The 23,819-nt window shown below is 36.3% G+C and overlaps 1 protein-coding gene across 5 annotated transcripts in view; it reads left to right on the top strand.

The window, feature by feature from the left end:
- The first annotated feature begins 271 nt into the window (after positions 1 to 271).
- The window catches only part of LOC131859641 (uncharacterized), a 56,887-nt gene continuing 33,339 nt past the window's right edge, over positions 272 to 23,819 (top strand). For 2 of the 5 annotated variants that reach the window (XM_059213627.1, XM_059213628.1), the window contains exons 1-3: positions 275 to 756; positions 5,008 to 5,073; positions 10,674 to 10,725. In XM_059213627.1, the coding sequence (XP_059069610.1) occupies positions 546 to 756; positions 5,008 to 5,073; positions 10,674 to 10,725 (329 nt within the window). In that variant the 5' untranslated portion in view covers positions 275 to 545. Of the gene's footprint in view, positions 757 to 5,007; positions 5,074 to 10,673; positions 10,726 to 23,819 lie in introns of all 5 variants that reach the window. The other 3 variants (XM_059213626.1, XM_059213629.1, XM_059213630.1) reach the window with 3 other exon arrangements.

Genomic DNA, 23,819 nt, shown 5'->3' with positions numbered 1-23,819 from the left:
ATTCTTCTCTCTCCATACCATCTCCTAGAATACTCACATCTATTCTTGCATTCCTTTTACCTTTTAATCTCCCCAAAATTCTCTCTCTTTTCCTTCCCTTAACTCCTCAAAATAAAGCCCCATAAATTATGAGTCCTTTTTCTTTCCCTATGTGTCATACTTGGTCCTTGCCTTAAAATTTTGGACGACCAAAGAGGTGAAACACCATAAATTTCGACTATGCAACTATTCCACAACATATGGACATACCACTCCCATTCATTTTGAGGTCTCCTTGTCATAAAAGGGATAGAATTTTTTTAAAGAGCCATATAAAACAGACCGGGAGATGTGCATAGATGTTAAGGGATGCGTTTTATGACTGCATAGGTAGTTGCCACCTCTCCTTAATATAGAAACTGCGCAGATTTCAGTTACTTTCAAAATAGGCGTTTCTTTCATGTGTTTTTGGAGGGAGTGGAAATAAAGAAGCACAGCTTGAAAGGGGGCATGAAAAACCCTAGCAATGGAGTCGCCTTTTGTAATCCCTTTTTCGTCTCCCAGATATGGAAGTTCTGAAATGCTTATTATCAGAAAGGAACCTGCAGATCCAAGCAAACCAAATGCTTATTATGCGGGCCAATTGCTTCATAAATTTTTTGATAAGCATGCGCAGAAACCGTTGGAATTGCTGCATTTCCTTCGAGGGAAATACATGGCCGCATGAGGTGTTTGCCTGGGGAATACGGACTAAACCCCTTCTGCATACATGCTATCGTAAGTTTGTATCTAAACTTATCTTTCTTGCTTAGTTCAATATTTTGTTTTTGACCTAAAATAAATCCGAGCTTTCCGGAAACAAATTAGGTGAAAATATGCCTCTTTTACGGCTCGAATTTTAAATGAATAGAAAAAATGTGCAATAAAGACGACTGTTCTAAATTTCCTTTTCTTTATTGAATTACAATCTATCTTTGCATGGCCATCTTATAATTTCCGTTTCCTATATACAAGCCACTTTTGTGGATTCTCGCCAAATTGATAAGTGCAAAAGAAAAGCTTTCATGTTGGGTATTGAGATTAAGAGACAATTTGTCATGGACATTTTATTAACACTGGAAAATTTATATGAGACCTCAGAAACATGTTTCACCCAGAATTGTGGCATCTAACATGCAGACCAATAGCCTATACTTGTAATACCCATGTCCTCTATATGTTGTGAGTGAAAGAAGAGTGTAAATTTCTTTGAGAATACAGGTTTGCATTTACTGTGATCGCTAATGACACCCGTCCTCATCTTTTCTCCTCTCTTTGTGCCATCTCCCAAGGTACTCGCCTCTATTCCTGTATTCCTTCTACCTTTTTCTTTCTTCCAAACATTCTCTCTCTACCTTCCTTCTCTTATACAGTCTCTCTCTTTGCCTTCCGTCCCTCCCTCGAAACAAAGCCCAATATCCAGATTTATGGAGGGTCATGTGTCCTTTTCCTTTCCCTATGTGCCATACTTGGTCCTTGTCCATACCATTTTCATTTATTTTGAGTTGTCTCCCCGCCGTAAGAGGGATAGATGGCTCCATAAATGGCGGCCTTATCCTTGCTGGATTGTTTTTGGAAAATGCCATGACCCCAACCAAATTTTCTTTTCTCTTTTTATTTGTTTTATTAACTACATGAAATATCCATTTTAATGAGTATGTGACAGGAAGTTAATCCACAAATATTAGGGACACTCAACCTTGAACTTATCAACTTATTTTCAGGTAAATGTCTAATAGGGGAGCATATCCTTAACCACAACTATGCAAACTTGCCATAGTACTACTTTCTGCAGCATGGTTGGTCTCAACTAATATCGTTTGAATTCTATAATTGTTTTCCTTAAGTAGACAAGAAGCCTTCTTTCCCCAAACCTTTTGGGGTCCATTTTTAGATTTCCATGTTTTTAAATGGCTGCTCAATACGTGTGGAAAACGTATATTTAAAAGATATATGATAGTTCTAGCTGCTCCATCTCCAAATATATGCCATTCTTAGCTTTGCAGAGCAGACCTATATGCTATAGCCTATATCCAATTCAACTGATGCAGAACCTCTGCTGAACTGCTTTTGGAATATGCCATTCTTAGCTTTGCAGAGCAGACCTATATGCTATAGCCTATATCCAATTCAATTGATGCATAGCCTCTGCTGACCTGCTTCTGGAATATGCCATTATTAGCTTTGCAGAGCAGACCTTTATGCTATAGCGAGGGGGAACAACATACAATCAACATATAGTTATATAAACGGTAGAACACGAAGAAAGTCGAAAGAGAAATTTTTGTGACAGTGAAAGAAAGCTAGTAGGCCGTAATTGTAAATTCAAACCAATATTTGCTTTTATATTTCTAATGTCAATCTCCCAATCCGCACCATTCTCCCTGCAAAGTGAAAACACCCAAATACTTCTTAAAAATGAAATGAACTTTCCCTATTTTCAGAAAATAGAAAGATCGAACATCTGCAGTCGTCCTTGAATGTACCCAACAATTCAAAAATTACGACACTTACTATCCAGGAAAATGACCACATAAAGACAATACAATTTTGTGGAGCCGTTTATAGGATATAGTAATGGAGAACGAGAGACATATATTTAAAGTACAACTGTATATGATAGTTTTAGCTGCTCTGCTTCTAAATTATGTTAGACTCTGTTTTGCAGAATAATCCTATAGAAAATTAAGGTTTACATTTTTTAAATTAAAGTCATTTTAGTATTAATTATAATGTTTAATTAGTTGTATGGTAGAATAGGACAGTTTAGAGAAGATATAACTGTAAATATGATAGTTCTACTTCTAACTACTCTGCCTCCAAATTAATTTAATTCTACCTGCTCTACCTCTAAACTATGTTATACTCTAGCTTGCATAACAAGTCTATATGTTATATGATATATCCTCCGTTAATAGAAAACTGTGTTGTATATATTGTAATAAACTATAAAGTTATTTTAGTGATTTAGTATAATTATAATCTTTAATTAGTTGAAAGTTAGTTTTTCATAGAGTAGATTATGGTAATTTAGAGAAGTTGTATGGATGTTCAAAAGTAAACTCCTTTATAAACATTTGCACTGCGATATATATTTATATATTTATATTGTTATCTGTACAACAATATTTCATTTTATAATATTTGTACTTAATTTTTTTATCATCTACTACCCTACTTCGAAAAACATAACATGTTTCCTTAAATACAAACTGCATAACCAAAGGAGAACATCATATATTTTTAAACAACAGTTCATTCAATTAGAATACGAAGAGAAATTTTTGATCGATGGAGGTTTGTGGGCGGAGCTCCCAATGGGGTTGATGGACAGTATCTCTTACAAGGTCAGCGGGTTGAGGGTCAGTCTCCCTTGCAGGGTTTGAGGGTCAGTCTACTTGTTAAGGTATAGGGTGGGGTTGAGGGGAAGATCCCTACCATGGAGATAAAATCAATTCCTTTGATAACACATGAACTTTCATTATGCATGACATTTTCATAATTTTATTATAATGTTTTCTCCCACATCAATTTCTCACTACTTTAATATTTCTATAAGAAATTAAGAGTGAAACTAAAAAAATTGACCAATGTAAATGATGAGGGCTATGTAATTTTATACCTTTTTTTTTTCATAGGATGTGAGTGGGGTACATTAAGACTAGTAGAATTAAGATTAGTGATAAAAAATTCAAACAATGTCTTTTATCTAAATGCCAAATGTGAGAATGGCTGCAAGTTTTCTAGATGTTCTAGGACATGGTTGAACTTCTTGAGGATCTTGAGGATGTCCCAATATTTCCTCAGCATCCCCATTAAAAAGGGACACGCTATAAATATTCCCACGGTAGCAACAGTGGTAGGACATTGCCCTGCCATCATGGAGCTCCAGTGGGCTGAAACATAGCTTTTAGATTTTATCAATTTCATCCATAACCAAGGTCCAATATCAGTGCTCCTCATATCTAACATTCAGAAAGCAAACATGCCTAGTAAACTTTGAAATAAACAGAGATAGCAGAGTTGAGATCAAGTTTCCAAGGAGTGTAGAATTACATTGGAAGTTTCCCAAAATGCTTCTGGCTCGCATACATTAAGAAATTGAGTGAAAATACCTGTACTACTGACACCAATGGCAATGACAACAAATTTGTCGGAGAGATCATATAGGGTGAGCCCATTGAAGAGTTGCAATATATTCATAATTTCTCCTCTTCCAGTAAGTTCATAACTTCAATTCACTGACTACTTTAGTCAATTCTTTGATCACCTGCCACCGTAAGCATGCCAGATACCACTAATGCAGATAATCTGCTGTATATGATGTGCATTCTTATAGACGGGTTACATTGATTTGTAGTCAAAATACACCAATTATTAGAAGTCTTAACAATTATTTACTGTGATCATGAGCAAAGTTTATACCAAGTTGATGGAATGACGAAAGAAATGTATTAAATTTATGTGCAAAAGTGATCAACGTATGAATGGGACTGAAATACACACTCGGGACTATGGAATAACAAGCCATATAAGGGACCAAACTAGAAAAGGAAAAACAAGTAGAGAAGTAATTGTTATACCAAAAAGAATGCAATTCTTTATATAAATAAAAAGAAGTATGTAAGTAGAAAAATTGTTATAATTATCAACCTCTTGAATGTGCTTTTGGTACCCCCAAATTGTGTTGCATATAATTTTCAATTAGGTGAGAGCAAGGCGAAGACGTACAGTTAAAAGGAAAGAATAATTTAATTAGTATATTCATATTTAAATAGAAATATGTTCATGTTGTCTGGGTTGTTTTTCTTAAAACCTTCTATAAACCTTGCTACCATTATAGAACTCACATTGTACATAAAATCTTTAATATAAACTAAACCGCTGTTAGATTTTTTTTCAGAAAAACGTCTTGCTAAGTGATTTTGATTTAACTTTAAGATTCCCTTTTTTTTGCAGTACTCTGATTTCTAAATATTTTTTTCACAGCGCTTTACGAGTTACAGTATTTGCGAACCCTACAACTTGGTTTGGATAAAGGCCTGCCTTCCTCTGGTACTAAACTATTTCAGTATGCTTTCAATATTATTAATAGAATATTAAAATATGTTAATTTTAGTATTAATGCTCATTCAGTGTACATTCTATTTTAGAAAGATCGTCTTCGATCTTCTCAGCAGTTTCTTTTTAGAAACTTGCTATTCTTGTAAATAACTTGTATTATTTATGAGCGTTTTGCTCATTCTGTTTATTCAATCAATTCTTTGAAATCCATTGCGTGTTTTCGCATTGTATTATGGTATCAGAGCAGGATTAAATTTTTTTTTTTGGAGCAATCTTATAATTCTAAATTTGTTTAGTGAAGATTGCTTTCAAAATTTTTTCGGAGTATTTTCCTGTGGGTGTCTAAAAACGCGTTCTTTTTTCACGTTTTTTTTCACACCCTCGTTTCCTGTGTTCGTGGCCGCACTGTATTTGGCGTCTGTGGCTTTCTGTTCTGGGGGTTTAGGCGCGCGTTTTTTCCAAAAATCGTGTTTTTGACTTCGGCTCCCGCGACCTCCGCCTGCAACGCCACTTCGCGTGATCTGTTCGCGTCTGCAGGCTTCGGCCTTTGTCACCTCCGCGGCGCCTTTTTTCTGCACTATCGCGTGGAAACGAACCTCTGCAACTCGTCCTTTTCTGTCTGCCCCTTCCGTTTTTTTATCGAAGTTCAGTTTTTCTTGCAGATTCGTGGTGGGTTTTTCAAACCCTAATTTGGGTTGTTGTTCTTTTTTTCTGGGTGCCTTGATTTTCGTGCCTCGATTTTCGAGCTCGCGAATCCAGATTCTGACAGGAGAATCCTTATGGGTTTTTTGCACGCTTTTCTGGGTTGTCCTTGGATTTTTCTGGGTCAGCCAGGAATTTTTCTTGGGAACCGTGCAAATGGCTTCTCTCACCAATCTGATGCTAGAAGGCAGTCAATGCTTTAATGGTCACAACTACAACATCTGGAAGCAGCGTATGTTGACCATTTTTGAATATAGGCGTCTTGACCAGCTTGTTTTGGGCAAAGAACTCAGTCCTGGTACACCTGGTGCAGATCAAGATAAGTTTGATGAACGCAATCGGGAGGCAGTCATGCTTCTCAAACTCTCAGTAACTGATGATCAGTTACCGCAGATTCCTTCCGGCAAGACAGCTTCTGACATCTGGAAGCATCTGAAGGAATTGCATGAGACATCCGACAAGAGCCGAGCATTCTTTCTGAAGAATCAGTTGTTCTCCATTATGATGGACGAACGTATGTCCTTACAGGAGCACCTCACGAGGATTAAGGACATTCGAGATCAACTCGAAGCTATTGGTCGGACTATGGAGGAAGAAGACATGGTTGTAATCACTTTAAAAAGTCTTCCGAAATCGTATGAACACTTCATTGAAACTCTCAATATTACTTCCACTAATGTTGATCTGAAGTTTTCAGAACTGTGCACCAAACTTCTACAGCAGGATCGCTGGAAACAGCAATTTGGTAGTAGTACTACATCAGCCTCCTCGGAAAATGCCTTCACAGCTCAATCCTTTCAGAAGGATAAAGGCAAATTTCAGTCCTCTCAGTCTTCTCAGCAGAAAGGCTCTTCTCAGGATGGAGCTAAGAAGAAAAATGTGCAGTGCAATTACTGTCACAAGTACGGCCATATGAAGAAAGATTGCCGTCAGAGGCTCGCTTCTGAACAAAAGAAGCAGGGAGGGTCACACCAGAAGGCGCATGTTGTGGAACATTCCGAGCAGAAGGAGTCCGCCTTTTATGCTTTTATGGCTAAGAGGTCTTCAGATCATGCCAGGTCTTCTGCTTGGTACATCGATTCTGGTGCATCACGTCACTTTTCTCATCGGCGTGACTGGTTTACAGACTTCTCACCTTTCAGTGATTCCGTTGTATTTGGCGGAGGTGAGGAGTATACTGTTGTTGGCAGAGGCACTGTTCAGATACAGTCTGGTGGCAGGACTCTCCTTTTTCTGAATGTGTATTATGTTCCTGGAATGGAACTTAATCTGCTCTCTGTCAGCCAGATTATGAGGAATTCTCCTCAACTAGATGTGGTGTTCAGTGCTCACAAGTGCTCCATCATTGATAGGGAGACTCGTCTTACTGTTGCTGTTGGTCTAGAGGATCATGGCCTATATAGGCTCCTTGACATTGGTGATTCTCCTGAAGTGGCTCTGGCAGCTCGTGTTTCTCCTCTTAGCACTTTGTGGCATCAGAGATATGGACATCTCAACATTCAGTATCTCTCTCAGCTGTCTCAGGAGGGACTTGTTTCAGGGTTACCTGATATTCAGACTCAGCATCTTGGAGTATGCGGCGCCTGTCAAGCTGGCAAACAGCATCGGACTTCATTCCCACATGGAAAGTCTTGGCGCGCATCTAAGGTACTTCAATTACTTCATGCTGATATTTGTGGTCCTATGAATACATCTTCTGTTACTGGTTGCAAATATTTTTTGCTTATTGTAGATGATTTTAGTAGAAAGATGTGGGTGTACTTTCTTAAACATAAATCAGATGTATTTAGTATCTTTCAGAAGTTTAAGTCCTTTGTTGAAAAAGAGTCTGGACAAAGTATCATTACTCTTAGGACAAATAACGGGGGGGAATTTTGTTCTTCTGCATTCTCCAACTTCTGTGATACCCATGGCATCAAACGCCAGTTGACTACACCCTACACTCCTCAGCAAAACAGTGTTGTCGAGCGGCGCAATCGTACGGTTGTTGAGATGGCCCGTTCTATGTTACAACACAGGAGTGTTCCGAATAAGTATTGGGCTGAAGCAGTATTTACTGCTGTCTACCTTCTTAACCGCTCTCCTACTCAGGCTGTTAAGGGGAAGACTCCAGAAGAGGTTTGGTCTGGTCGGAAGCCTCAGATCAGCCACCTGAAGGTTTTTGGCTCTGTTGCCTATGTTTGGATTCCAGATGCTAAGCGCTCCAAGTTGGATTCCAAAAGTCAGAAACTCATGATGACAGGATACAGTGATCACCATAAGGCCTACAGACTGATAGATATAGACACTGAACGTCTTATCTTCAGTCGTGATGTTGTATTTGATGAAGACAGAGGATTCTTTCAGTCCCCTTCTTCTGAGCAGAATTCTGAGGGTCAGCCTCACAGTGTTCTTATTCCATTAGGTTCGCCTGATGGGAGGGATGATGCAGAATCTATTTTCGATGATGCACTACCTGAGTTCCCTCCGGAGAATAATCCTCCTCTTGCTGCTCCTGTTCCTGATCCTGAGCCTCTTCCAGCTCCTCCAGATGTTAGCACTTCTACTCTCCGGCCTAAATGGTGGGCCAAAACCATTGGTGATCTCAGGGATACTGAGCTCATTGAGGGTAGAACCTCCCGTAATAAGAGCAAACAGCAGCATACAGTCAATTTTGCTCTCATGGCTAACATACACAGTGTTTTTGAACCTCAGACATATTCAGAGGCTAAAGGTATACCTGAGTGGGAACAGGCTATGGAAGCTGAGTTCCAGAGTCTTCAGAAGAATCACACTTGGGCCCTTTCTGATCTTCCTTCAGGGAAGAAGCCCATTAGTTGCAAATGGGTGTACAAAGTAAAATACAAAGCTGATGGAACCCTAGACAAGTATAAGGCTCGTCTTGTTGCTCGTGGGTTTTCACAGAAAGAAGGCATTGACTATGAGGAGACTTTTGCTCCTACAGCCAAAATGAGTACCATACGGCTCGTTCTTGCCTTGGCAGCCCAGTTCAGTTGGAAAGTCCATCAGATGGACGTAAAGAGTGCTTTTTTGAATGGTGACTTACAGGAAGAAGTCTACATGACGCAACCCCCAGGATTCAAGGTTGCTGGTCAAGAACAGAAGGTCTGTAGACTAGTCAAAGCACTCTATGGTCTGAAACAAGCTCCTCGAGCTTGGTACATGAAAATTGATAAGTACCTGACAGATCATGGCTTTCAGCGGAGTCCATCTGATGCAAACCTGTATATCAAGCATACTAGTAATGATATTCTGTTTGTGGTTGTCTATGTGGATGACTTAATCATTACTGGCAGTTCAGCACATTTGATCATTGGGATCAAACAAGATTTGTGCCGCACTTTTGATATGACAGATTTGGGACTTCTACATTACTGCTTAGGAGTTGAAGTTTGGCAGACTGAGACCAGTATCTTTCTCTCTCAGTCCAAGTATGCCAGAAGTCTTGTGAAAAGGTTCAGAATGCAGGATTGCAAACCTGCCTCTACTCCTATGGAACCCGGGCTCAAACTTTCAGCTCAGTCATCCTCACCAGTTGTGGATGAATCTCTGTTCAGGCAACTAGTGGGCAGTCTCATCTATCTTACTGCTACTAGACCTGACATCAGTTTTGCAGTGAGCTACATTTCACGCTTCATGACAGCTCCCAAGGCTGATCATTGGTTAGCAGTGAAGCGTGTGCTGCGTTATGTGAGTGGCACTTTTGATTATGGACTTCTGTACACTCGGAGTTCTGATCCTATACTCAGTGGTTACACAGATTCTGACTGGGCAGGTTCGGTTGATGACCGTAAGTCTACAGCAGGGTATGTGTTTAGTTTGGGATCTGGTGCTGTCACATGGACTAGTAAGAAGCAGCAGGCAGTGGCTCTCTCCTCGACGGAAGCAGAGTATCGGGGAGCAGTTAAGGCATCTTGTGAGGCGGTTTGGCTTCGGCGAATGCTTGCGGATATGCATGTCTCCCAGGCAGGTCCTACTCCCTTGTTCTGTGATAATCAGGGAGTGCTCAAACTCGCCAAAAATCCAGTCTTCCATGAAAGAACCAAGCATGTGGAAACGCATTGTCACTATATTCGACAGCTGGTTGAAGACGGATCCATCCAGTTGCTGTATGTTCCTACCTCGGAGCAGCCAGCAGACATATTCACCAAGCCCCTTGGTCCTGATAAATTTGTAAAATTCAGGGGGACTATAGGTGTAGTTAATAGATTGAGCATTAAGGGAGGGTAATAGAATATTAAAATATGTTAATTTTAGTATTAATGCTCATTCAGTGTACATTCTATTTTAGAAAGATCGTCTTCGATCTTCTCAGCAGTTTTTTTTTAGAAACTTGCTATTCTTGTAAATAACTTGTATTATTTATGAGCGTTTTGCTCATTCTGTTTATTCAATCAATTCTTTGAAATCCATTGCGTGTTTTCGCACTGTATTAATTATTCTCATGAAATAAATCTTGCTATTGGTTAGAAAATAACTGGATAGAAACATTCAGATATTCAATGCAACTTTTTTTTCCCTGCTTTATTTATGCATGTTTTTTGAGGACATGCAATTTGTTGGGATGTGAAGTCCAACAGTTACGATCTTTCTTCTTCTCTAGAGTCTTCATTCCAAATCTGAATGTGAATGTATTGTAGAGAGTTGTATTTGCATTATTGATTAATAGAAGAACTCCCTGCATTTCTGATGGACGTAGCCACTTAATGATGATACACGTTAAATTTGTGTTTTGTGTTTATGTTATTAACTTTCTGCTGTTTTGTATTAATCTTTCTTTGCTCGTTTATAACTAACATAACTAAGCAATAAAAACACCTGATTTAAACGAAAAATTCTGAGGATAACATTTCTTATGGAGTAACATAGGCATTTTATTTTTGGTGCAGAAGGACACTATCCAATGCATCTTAGAGGCGATTGTACTACACAGCAGATATGGTAGGTTTCTTTCATTCCAATGATATGTTTTGTAAGCAGCAGATCTGTTATTCTTGTTCTTGGAGATTTGTTTCTCCAAATATTTTGCTTCTTTTTACTGTGAATTCCAATGAAGTGCTTTGAATTCGAAGTATGTGAGTACGTAAAGCTTTTTCAGTTCTAAATATTTATAAGGTAGTATTTGAAACGGCAAAAGTATCGTTTACTCTTCATTGCTCATCACTCTGTATACAATTACTGTGTATGCATTCGTTCCATGCTCTTGTTTTTATTATTATTATTATTATTATTAATTTATTTTTGTAGATGTTTGATTCTCGATAATATTTCTTAAAAACAGTTACACTTACGCTTGCTGTCTTTAGAATTTTCGGTTTTGCTAACATTTTTGGTTTTGATAAATGATTTTTTATAATTTATAACATTTTATCGGAGTAGCTGGATACGCCCATGCTGCTCCTTGGTGTGCGCGTGCACTGTCTTACCCAATTCGGATACACCTTACTAATTTTTGAATTTTTTTCCAACCATGTCGAATTTGATTTTTGATTTTTAAAAAGTTGAAATCTTCCTAAACTAAATTAAAAAAACTAATCAATTTTTTTTATTTTTTAAAAGTTTAGATTATTATTTATTTACTTCTTTGTATTTAATTATTTGTTTTTAATATATTCAGATATTTTTCTTTTTAAATTTGTATTTAAATTTTATTTAGTTTTAAATGACATTATTGTTAATTTGGTTATAAGCTTTAGTTTGTATTGTTTTTTTGAACCATGCCGACTTGATTTTTTATTTTTATTTTTTAAAAGTTTGATCAAACCTTAAAAAATTAACCTTTTTTTATTTTAAAAGTTTAGATTATTATTATTTATTTACTTCTATGTATGTATGTGTATTTAAATTTTTTTATTTATTTATTATTATTACATATATATATATATATTTCTATTTCTTTTTAATTTTGTATTTGAATTTTATTTTATTTTTATTTAGATTTAAATGACATTAGTATTAATCTGATATTTTTCTATTTACACTAATTGAATTAGAAATTTTTTGGGTTTATGATAATGATATATATATATATAGTTTATTTACATAATGATAACAAAAAATAATAATTTTATTACATATTTCTTTATTTTGGAAATCAATATCAATGCAAGTAATAATTTTATATTCTATAAAAAAACTTACAACCAACACTATACCCATTTCAAATACTCTTATAGAAAAGCTTGGCTTTCCACCTTTCTTATAATAAGAGTTGTTTTATTTTATTTAATATACTAAAAGGCGTCCTTAGGGGAAGAGTACCCATAGTTGTCATAGCTAATTTCACAGATTCTAAACGGTACATCGGATTTTGATTTTTTTTTTTTAGTTGTCTTTGTATGCGACTTAACTACTTCTAGCTATTGATTTGGCTTTTGGGTAGTAACGATGCACGCTGTGGTATCAGTTATGCGCTCAAAGGTCAAAAAGTTCACATTTCAAAGTGTCACCTGGTCAATTCAAAATCGCTAGTACTTGTTGACAAATGTCTCTATTTTGGTGCACAAATGTTCCAATAGTGGTGCGCAAATGGGTCAATTATGAACAAAAAATTACAAAAAAAGATCGGCTATTGGTACAAAACAAATTTATTAATGGTGTTTTCACTATGACAATAAGATGACGGACAATAAGATGACGGTTATTGGAATTATGTTATCTATTGATGCTCTTCCCCTATACAGCCCCAACACAGCGTGTACATAAAAAGAAAGTCATAAGTGAATGAAAACTTAATGGAATATGAATCCGCTAACTGAGAACTTAATGAAATATGAATTCCCTAACGTTATATTTGGAAATCACTTAGTTGTCGTAGTTAAAAAGCGGACGTTACATTTTATTGTTGAGGTGGAAGAGCAGACGTTACCTGTTTCACCTTCGATATCATGTATCTAAGTGAAGTAAAGACTTCCATTTTAACTCACAATTGCTACAATCTCTGTTATACTGAAACTCCTGAAATAACAATGTATGTTGGCTTTTGATTAATATAAGTTTGTTTTCGTTTGTTTTTGTCTTTGAGTTTACTTTTCTTTCATATGTATTGAACAACTGCAATATTTGGACTCCTGGAAAACAATCTTGAAAGCCATTTCACCAGCCTGAAAACCAGTCTCCAAAGCCATTTCACATGTAGGCCACGTTTTGCACTTGCAGCATACAAGTACCCTATTTTTTATGCGGTCTCATTCAATTCGATTTGAATTTTACATTGTGCAGAACTATCAATCCAAAATGTGCTTGGGCTAAATTCTTGAACTATGAGAGCTATTTTATATATGCCATATTTGATAGGTTTAACTATACATGCACTATAGCATAAGCATATTACTGTAATGCATTGGAGGTTTAATGCAAAGAGAAAACAGTTTCTTTGTAGATGAAATTGCCATGAAAAATAAAAGAATGCAATAATGGAAGCGAAGTCGCATGAATCCATAAGCACGGAATGAATTAAAGAAAAGGTTACAAAACCTTACATAAATGTAATTAGAGTTATGAAATAGCTTAACGCTAAAACTTCACTGATGACATTGTTTATCAGATCTAATAAAAAGAGAAATAGAGACTTAAACAAGATAAGAAATTTGATTGACAGAGAACTTTGAGTTTGTTTGGATAGATTCTTAGTGGTATAATGCAAAGCTTAAAATTCATATGATAGGAAAAGCTCATGCCTATTTCCTCCCTGAACCTAGCGCATGATCTGATCAAGCTATCTGCGAGAGAAAGCTTGGGTATCGAGAATGTTCATGGATCATGCTCGTGAAGTTATCTGTAATCATTGTCATAGTTTCCGTGATAGAGAGGTCTCTCTATGATCGAATTCCCCTTAACTTTTTTTACCTTGCATTGCTCACTAAGTTTGATGCTGTATTTAAATAGATTTCGATATTATATCTTGTCTTTGGAACCCAAGGCTTCATATGAAAGCTCTAATCTTTTTGCCTATGCTAACAAAATTCGAACCAGTTGTTTTATTTACAATGATTGCTATAGTTAATTAGTATCGTACAATAGTTATATTTGCTCTCTTCCCTTTTGTATTTTGCATGTCATTAATCAATTTGTTACTATTTGTTAACACATGGGGAGTGAATCAATAATAACTAAAATTTTACACTTCAATTGTACATCTAACAACTTTATCCAAGCAATCACCTCAAAGAAAGTTAAATGATAACATCATAAAACTGGTCATACCATTCACAGATGAACACCAATATTTGATACGTGGAAAATCCAAACTAGGAAAAACTATGGTGAGCGTCAACTCACAAAAATGATCCACTATATAGAAATGTTTTACAAGGAGGGAGCTAACTGCTCCGGACTTGCAAACCAAGGCTAACTGCTCTTGGGGCAAGATACAAAAAGGACTTGCAAACCTAATGCTAACTACAACAAGACAAGATACAGTATTACAACTTATAGAAAAAGAATTGCATGAATAAAGGCATCTTAGTATGTTGAATACAACCTTTGTTATAGCAAAATTTTTGACCTGATCGAAATATCTGGACCTCCAAGTCTTCGGATCATTGCTCTTATATTAACTGTCACCTCTGTAGTGCAATACCTTTTAAAGCAACAACTTTACTCACATCGTCATCTTTACATCAAGTCACACACACATATCATCACTGTGTTCCACATTTCATCTATATACCACACTCAAATTCACCAAAATATTCAAAACGCATACAACTTAATCCGGACCAAAAATGAAACCAATCAAGCAACTCTGGACCAAAATAATACTTCACACATCATTGTCGGACTTAAAGATATATGTCACATCTGACATGCCCCAAACACATCTACCAATCATATCAATTCATAATAGCGAAAGTCTGAACCGAAACAACTAACACCCGCACCATAACAACCGCACCATAACAAACAAACTTCCAACTGTCCTCACTATCAACAATATTCAAATAAGCTAATATCAATCAGATCAACTGCCAATGCAACCTGTCCAAATTGTCCAAACCATAGAACCAATCCATAGCAACGTCCGGTCCAAAAGCATAACTGCAAACACTTCAACACTTTTGTTGATGTTCGAACCACACTGTTTGACATCAATGATAACAAATCATATACTTCTGACACCATTTACCCCTTTTGTCTTTTGAAATTCATTATCAATTGACTATATGAGATACATAATTGAGAAATTACTCATCTACAACCACCTACAATATTGTTTACTACATCGGAGAAGATCATTAAACAAGATTTTTATCCCAAAACACAATAGCTAAATGGTAGTTATAATATTTGTTCAATATTCTTATTATGCTATCACTGAAACATAGTCATGATAGCATGTTCTTGAGATTCTTGTAAAGCACCCCTTCGTATCATTTATAAAAAGCTATCTATCTATGTTTCTCGTTTAAAATATTCTCAATTGCTATTTTCACAATAATTGGTATAATATTGCATTGCATGACCATTTTCACAATAATTGGTATAATATTTATAAAGAAAAAAATAAATAAATTTGACAACCTTAAAGATAGACATTACTATGTATAACCAAAAAAATCATTTTCTATTTCGTTTATAGGAATATAAAACTATTCAATAAATTCAAACAAATTTTTCAAACAAATTTATGAAATTCAAAATTGTGAATAAATTAGCATATAAATATGAAAATCATATAGAAAATTATATAAAACAAAAACAAATTTTAATAGAATTTTAATTTATAAAAATAAAGTGTGGCTTTTGTAAAGAAATTTAAGATATTAACAAAAACAAATTTAGAAAGAATTAAATCAAAAAGTAGCATAGTGTTTTTTAAGATTTATAATTAAAAAAACTCTCATAATTTAAAAAAAAAGATTTTTTTAAGAAAGAAAATAAATAAATAAATAAATTGGAAACTTGAGTTTTTTAAGGATTTATTATAGAAAAATCTTCCTTTTGATAATTTATTGAAAGTGTTATAAACTTTTATATTTATAAATTTTAAAATAATTTCATATTTGAATGATTCATAAGATCCATCACAAAATCCAAAATAAGAGATAATAACTTTAATGACATTAATTTCATACTTTTATTCAAAAGAAAGAGTATTTTTTTTAGTTGTCTTTTAATTTCTTGAATGAAAAATAAAAATTCATTGTTAAGAATTTTTATCTTTTATTCAAAAAGTCAAAAAGATAAATTTAAAATACTTTGTTTTCATTAGGAAAAAAAGATTAAATTAGTTTAAATACTATTTGTTCTAAATTATGTACATAGTTAAAAACTAGCTTAGAGAGATATCTTCTTTGAAGCACCTATTGTAAATACTTTTTCTCCCTAAACTTTAATGAGCACCTTAGAATGATATTTCTATATAAGCTAGTAGCAGCCACGACACAACATGGAAGATGTTAAAACGTTCAATATGTAATTATATAGTATTACATTATTAAATAAAATTGTAATAATATAAATTAATAGTAATATATAATTATAATAGTATTACATTAAATAATAATAATATATAATAATATTTTTATAATAACTAATTTTGAATTATTTTATTATTATTATTTTATATTATTTATTATTATTATATTATTTAAATATTGTATTAATATTATTTTATGTTACTTTTTTATTATTTATAAAGTGTATAGTATATATAATATTTTATATGTAAATATATAATAAGATGTACAATAATTTCTATTTAAATGTATAATATATAAAAAGTTGAACATTATTTATTTATTTATTTTTGATTGATAAGTGCTATCAAAATAGGAGATAGCTCCCATTACAACCATAGATAGTCTAACCTATTTGAAAGCCTACTTTTTTACCTACTATAGTATTGGCACACATGCCTTGTAAGCTTCTATATTATATACTATTAACCTTAGTAACTTAGGCACATAGTCCATAAACACAAAGCTCTTATATTCTTATCTGATTAGTATGCGGTAAAACAAAGCCAACTCTAGCCCCAGATTCATGATGTGTTTGGTACTATTTTCTCCCATCCACCACTACTTCGACCCAATGATTGCCCACAAATCAGCAAAGTCATTATTGCTCACACCATTCCTGAATGCGTTCCATGCCTTAATAGTCACTTCCCTCTGCTTTTTCCTTTTCCCCAGGGAAGAGCCTTCCTCATCGTGTTAACATCTTCCTCCCCATTCTCCTCATCGTCCATATCTATATCGTCAAAGTAGAATCCCAGTGCGCTAGTAAACCTCTTTTGTTCCAATTCCAGGGCTGCATTAGCAACTGCTTGGCCATTATAGTCAATAACAAAGCCATTTATTTTTTCAATCCCCCTCTCCCATGATTCTAGAATATCAATCAAAGGGCAATTCACGGCTTGGTATATCTGGCCATCATGCCAGTGCTGGTCATTGCCCAGGCAAGCCGAGATCACTCTCCTGAGCGCCACCCAGTCCAATCCCCCATCCACCTTGAAAAGCCTGCGACATTGGTCATTGATGTGCTCTTCCCTGCATAAACAACTAACCCCAAAGATATGCACCATTGATAGGTGCTAAAAATGGTTATTCTTGACCTTGTTTAATAGTAAGTTTTGCGCTTGCCTTTTCACACATCTAGGCCATCTACTCGATAAACTAGTGATTCCATCTTATCAGTTCACAAGCTTATCGCGTCTTCTTGTTGCCGTCACTTGCTTCTTTCCTTCTGCATCTTATCTTTGTCCAATGCAAGCTTAATGTACTTTCCTCCTAATAGAATGCAACGTTTTCAGTCAATGTCTAGCCTCCTGCGCTCACGGAGGAATTAGTCACATCTCTGTCCTTCCAAATATAGCATATCATGTAGAGCAGAATAATCTATCCTCAATGCAGATTTTTTCCAGCACTGCCCACACCTTATATTCACAGTCCACAACTATCTTTTGATTTTGTGTCACACTCAAGTTGGCCAGTAAATCCACAGCTTTATTGGCCTCTCTGAATACATGTGAGATGGAGTACTCCCCCAAATTTGATAATAATTATTTGGCTATTTCTAGCCAATTCTTTAGCTTACAATTTGGAATTTCTCCCCTCATGACCGCACATACCACGATTAGTGAATCACCTTCTATTTCAATATTTCGAATACCTTTGTCTAATATGGACAATTGGAGTACAAGAATAAGAGCCTCAAAATTTCACCCCATTATTTGTAGCTACAACGATATTCTTTGATACACCCCAGATACCTTCACCCTTCTCATTCTTGATAATACAGCCAGCACCAGCTGGGCTAGGATTACTCTTATCTTCCTCGTCAAAATTTAACTTCCATCTTTGCTTCATTGGACACTTCCATTTAATCATATTTTGATCAGATTTTGCATTAGGGATTACTGGTCTTCTCAATTTAGGCCACTGCTATCATCTCATCCCACTTTGCTCTTGAATTTTAACCATCTCATCCCACTTTGCTCTTGAATTTTAACCTTGGAGTTCACTACCTCTATAATGTCATTGCGAATCATTTTGATGATATCTTCAATTTGCATTTCTTTTTCTTTAAAAATCCTTCTATTCCGTTCTTTCCAGATATTCCATACCAATTGTGATGGTGCAATTGTCCATAAAGACGCCCATAGTGAATTTTTATGCATTTTTGGCTATCTTTGTAAGAATTCTTTAAGGCGGTATTGTCTCAGACAGTTCCATGATTTGGAGTTTAGTAACCAATCCTAGTATAATGATGAGTATTCATAGTTTAAAAGTAGGTAGTTTGTGGTTTCAGAGTTCTTCCTGCACATCACACACCATGATGGGCTCGAAATGCCAATGTTGTTCAATCGATTCCCTGTTAACCATCTCTTCTGTCTAGAGCAATCCATGGAAAGGCCCCAGCCTTTGGTAGTATCGAGTTGTCCCAACATAGTTTGTTTGGCCATTCAGTTTTATTTTCTAGTTCCTCCTGAATTTGATAACCAAGCTTTACTTTGTATTTACCCGTCTTTGCACTGCACCATATTATTCCACCCTCTACTTTGCATAGCACAATTCCTAGATTCAAGTTCTTTTTTGAGGTGTTCCCACTTTCCCTCTGGAAATCCAAACTTAGGTTCTTCCATGAGTATCCATTCTTCCAATCATTATTATATTCAATGTAGTTAATTACTTTCGACCCAACTCCGTGTCTCATAGTTTCCATTAACTCTGTTTCATCGACCTAATCATTAAGTTTCTCATAACCATTCCATGATTTTGTCCAAAATTCTGCACTTGGTCCATTATCGATCTTCCACGTCAGATGATTAATAATTACTTGTCTTGATTCCCACAGAAATCTCCATGTAGCAGATCCTCTGGTAGTGTTTGCAATCGTTAAAATTCTTTTAGCCCTATCACTATCTAAATACTTTTTCTGAAATGTATGACGCCATGTTCATTGGGGGCATCTATACATTTTCCAAGTTAACTTTACTCCAAGTGTCAAATTTTGTCTTCGATTTCTTCTCAATCAAGCGCCATCCAACCTCTTGTCCTTCCACGCCACCTCGCGGCTTACCAATGGTACTTTCCTGTCATTTTTCGATTCCTCCCATACAAACCGTTTTAGGATATTTTCTGTGTTTGCCTCAACCTTGTGTGTCGTTGGCAGGCAGGACATAATGTATGTTGGAATAGCTAATAGAACAAATCGGGATGCGGCTAAACTGGTGCTAAAAAGGGGTTATAAAACTCGTGTAATTGATTTTTCCAAAAAAAATTGAAAAATCATTGGTTCTAAAAAAGGGTTATAAAACTTATGTAATTGACTTTTCCAAAAAAAATCAAAAAATCATAGGTTCTAAAAAGGGGTTATAAAACTCGTGTAATTGACTTTTCCAAAAAAAAAAACGAAAAATCAAAGCCACAACTAAATCTGTTGATCATGATTTGTAATTTTTGAAAAAAATCGTGCTATTGACTTTTCATGTTATTAATGTGCGGTTTTGGAGCCAGTTTCGCCGCAACCAACAAATCGTAACATGGTTATCCTCCTAGCAAGCGATAGCTGTTGGAAATATGCTTCAAATTATCCTGACCAGTGTTTGGGTTGATCGGAGTGACCTATCTCGTTAGAACAACTGTTGATTTGAATCTTGCAAATGGACCTGTGGAATCCTCTTCTTGTGATCGGCTATTGGGTGAGCAAGTTGAGTAGATCTGACGGTCGGGCGAAAAGATCCAACGGTTGGCGCTATACTGCGATGGGAAACTGCTCGTTGGAATATCCCACACGACATGATGACTAAGTGATGGGTCCCAACAAGAGAGCACTCAAGTGAAGTTAATTGGTGAGCAAGTCCAGGATGATCGGACGGTGATCAAGGTTGATCCAACGGTGATCACTAGGTTGCGATGGGAAAATGCTTGTTGGAATATCCCTCGCGACATGGCAACCAAGTGGTGGGACCCAACAGGTGAAAGGCTGAGGCGTGTTAAAGGTCGAGCAAATCGCAGATGATTGGACGATGATCATAGAAGATCCGACGGTGGTTGCTAGGTCGTGATGGGAAATTGCTCATTAGAATATCCATCGCAACCCAACAATAAAGAAGAATTCTGGGCGGATAGTGAGGCCGTGCTAAGATGTCAGAGTAGGGACCCAGAACCAATCAGGGGGTGCCACGTGGCGGAGCGTCGAGAGAAAGATTTGACAATCGGGATAGCTGATTGTTTGTCTTTCCGATACCCGATGGAATCGCCTTCGGCGATCGGGTTGATGTCGCTTGGACCAAAGACTAGTAGGCAGACACTTGGAATGTTTCTGTCGGTTGTATTTGAATACGAACCGACCCGTCTTCCGGATGAATGTGGGATACTATGTTTTTCACGAATTCATGAATTAATAGGCTATTACTGGACGGCGATGCTCTAAGGCCGATTGGTTTGGCAGATGGCGGTTGCCAGAGATCTAACCGACGAGTAGATGGGTGTGCATAAATACTGTGATGGTAGCCGAAGAGAAATTGAGGGAAGTTGAAGAAGCCGAGCCGAGTAGAGGTGTCTGCATGTTGTGAGAACATAGTTATGAGAATAGAGTCCATAAAAGAGGATTTGAGTACTTTATTGTAACCATGTTGTTTACTGAATAAAGAGATCTCTTTTTTGGTGGTGGGTTTTTTACCCGTAAGGGTTTTCCCACGTATATCTGATGTCTTTCTCTGGTGCTATTCTGTCTGGTTAATCTTAATCTTTTGTCTGTGTTTTATCTTAATGTATTGCAAACTGAAATTAAAATACTTCCTTTCTTGCAAATCTCCTTAGAATTGACGTTAGGAGAGCGTTTTTCACGCACTACTTTCCTTACAATAGCCACTTATTCCCCCAAGATGAAGCTCTCGATTTGCACTTTTTTACCACATCGTCCCAATGTTTGGATTTACATATGCCTTCCAATATGGGAGCATTTCAAGGTATTTGACAAGGGAGGACGCAATCTCAAATCCCAGTGTTCTTGCGATTCTCCTTTGTATCCCCTTGCTTATATTTAAAAAACAAGATTTTTGACTTTTCCGTATTCATTATTTATAATTTGCTTTGATTGTTTCTTAGATTTTGCTTCCCCAAATAGTGACATATCATCTGCAGACTATGCATGGGAAATTGGTTCTACATCCTCAACCACTTTTATTCCTTTCCATAATCTTGTTTCCTTGCTCCCCCTGATGGACCTTCCAAATGCTTTAGCCATTATTATAAATAATGAAGGGGAGAGGGGTCTCCTTGTTGTATTTAATTGGTAGCGCTGGAAAGCCCAGAAATTGCACCATTGATAGCAACTGAGAATTGAATTGATGATATGCAATGTCTAATTAATTCTATGCATTGTTGGCAAAATTTGGATTTCTCTATTACTGCTAGTAGAAAATTTTCATGCAACTCTATCATATGCCTTAAGTAGTCACATCTAATTTTAGGGTATGTGCAGGATCATGGTGTGCCAAAACAGGCCTTTAAGTGGCAATGAAATTTCAGAAAAATCAGAGTTATGCAACTTGACATGAAAATTTGAATAAGTTGTGAACTTTATTTTTAAAATATGTAAGAAGGGAATATATAGAAATTTGAATGTAGTTTCTAAGCTACTAGTTGTTTTTTGGAAAAAAAAAATCCTATTTGATGAAAATTTCAAATTTCAATGCAGTGGTACTAAAATTTCAGGAAAAAAATAAGAAGTAGACGTTTGTCTGACCACCCTAATCACAATCAAATCTTAATATTTTTTTATAATATTTATAATATAAGTATTAGACTCATGTCCGGATGTGACACATATTTTTTTAAAATTTTTTATGAATTAAATAATTATTTATGATTTTTTTACTACAGCTTTTCAGAAATTCAGAAACTCCTACGTTTGACCACCTTAACTTGGTCAAAACCTTATGAAATTTAATTTTTTTTTAATTTTTCCCTATAGTAGATAAAGCATAGGATGTGACGCATATTTCGGTTTCAAAAAATGTTATACCGTTTGAAAGTTATGAGTTTTTTTCAATCAGTATATCAATCAGGACTATTGTCAGAATTCAATTAGAAAATAAATAATAATTATTTACTAAAGTCGAAATAAGACAAGCCTTATATTGTTGGAAAGCTGGGAACGCCCTTAAAAAACCCTTTTTGTTTTATCAACTTTGGCTACAAAAAAAGTCGTCAGCCACCAGTGTAAAGTCTGGAAAATCAAGGAATATTGAAAAACCCGTTTTTTCAGTTGACTTTCCAGGCTTGTCACTTCCAAGCCTAATACCAAAGCATTCCCGAGCCGAAATTTGAAATTTGAAAATTTGAGTACCAAAATCGGATATTGGATAAAATTATCTGATTTTTGTACAAAAATTTGCGGTCCCCAAAGAATTTCCCTTTGCCGCCATTTATGAAGTAAACTGCCACATGGTAGAAATCTGATATCCGATTAAATCGGATATCAGATTTTATTGGTCATATTTTAGAGAGAGAGAGAGGAGAGGGAGAGAGGGAGAAAGAGAGAGGGAGAGAGAGAGAGAGAGGGAGGAGAGGGAGAGAGGGAGAGAGAGAGAGACCATAGGACCCCTTAGGACACAATATGACCCAAAGTGACCCAATATGGTGTCATTAGGGGTCATATGGTGTCCTAAGAGGTCATAAGGGTTCATGGGACACCATATGATCCCTATGGACAACATATGACCCCTAACGACACCATCGGACCCCTTAAGACACCAAATCATGTCATTAGGGGTCATATTGTGTCCTACGGTTGTAGGACACAATATGACCCCTAATGACATGATTTGGTGTCTTAAGGGGTCCGATGGTGTCGTTAGGGGTCATATGGCCTTAAGACACCAAATTGTATCGTTAGGGGTCATATTGTGTCCTACGACCCCGTAAGACACAATATGACACCTAACGACATGATTTGGTGTCTTAAGGGGTCCTATGGTGTCATATGGTGTCCCATGAACCCTTATGACCTCTTAGGACACCATATAACCCCTAGTGACACCATATTGGGTCGCTTTGGGTCATATTGTGTCCTAAGAGGTCATATTGTGTCTTAAGGGGTCCTATGGTGTCCCAAGACACCATATGACCCCTATGGACACCATATGACCCCTAACGACAACAAATCATGTCGTTAGGGGTCATATTGTGTCCTACGACCCCGTAAGACACAATATGACCCCTAATGACATGATTTGGTGTCTTAAGGGGTCCTATGAGACACCATAGGACCCCTCAAGACACCATAGGACCCCTTAAGACACCAAATCATGTCGTTAGGGGTCATATTTACACCATAGGACCCCTTAAGACACAATATGACCCATTAGGACACAATAATATGGTGTCATTAGGGGTCATATGGTGTCCTAAGAGGTCATAAGGGTTCATGGGACACCATATGACCCCTATGGACACCATATGACCCCTAACGACACCATAGGACCCCTTAAGACACCAAATCATGTCGTTAGGGGTCATATTGTGTCCTACGACCCCGTAAGACACAATATGACCCCTAATGTTATGATTTGGTGTCTGAAG

Source organism: Cryptomeria japonica, chromosome 10 (assembly GCF_030272615.1).
Source record: "Cryptomeria japonica chromosome 10, Sugi_1.0, whole genome shotgun sequence".
Classification (NCBI taxonomy): Eukaryota; Viridiplantae; Streptophyta; class Pinopsida; order Cupressales; family Cupressaceae; genus Cryptomeria; species Cryptomeria japonica.
This window is presented reverse-complemented; position numbering and strand designations above follow the sequence as displayed.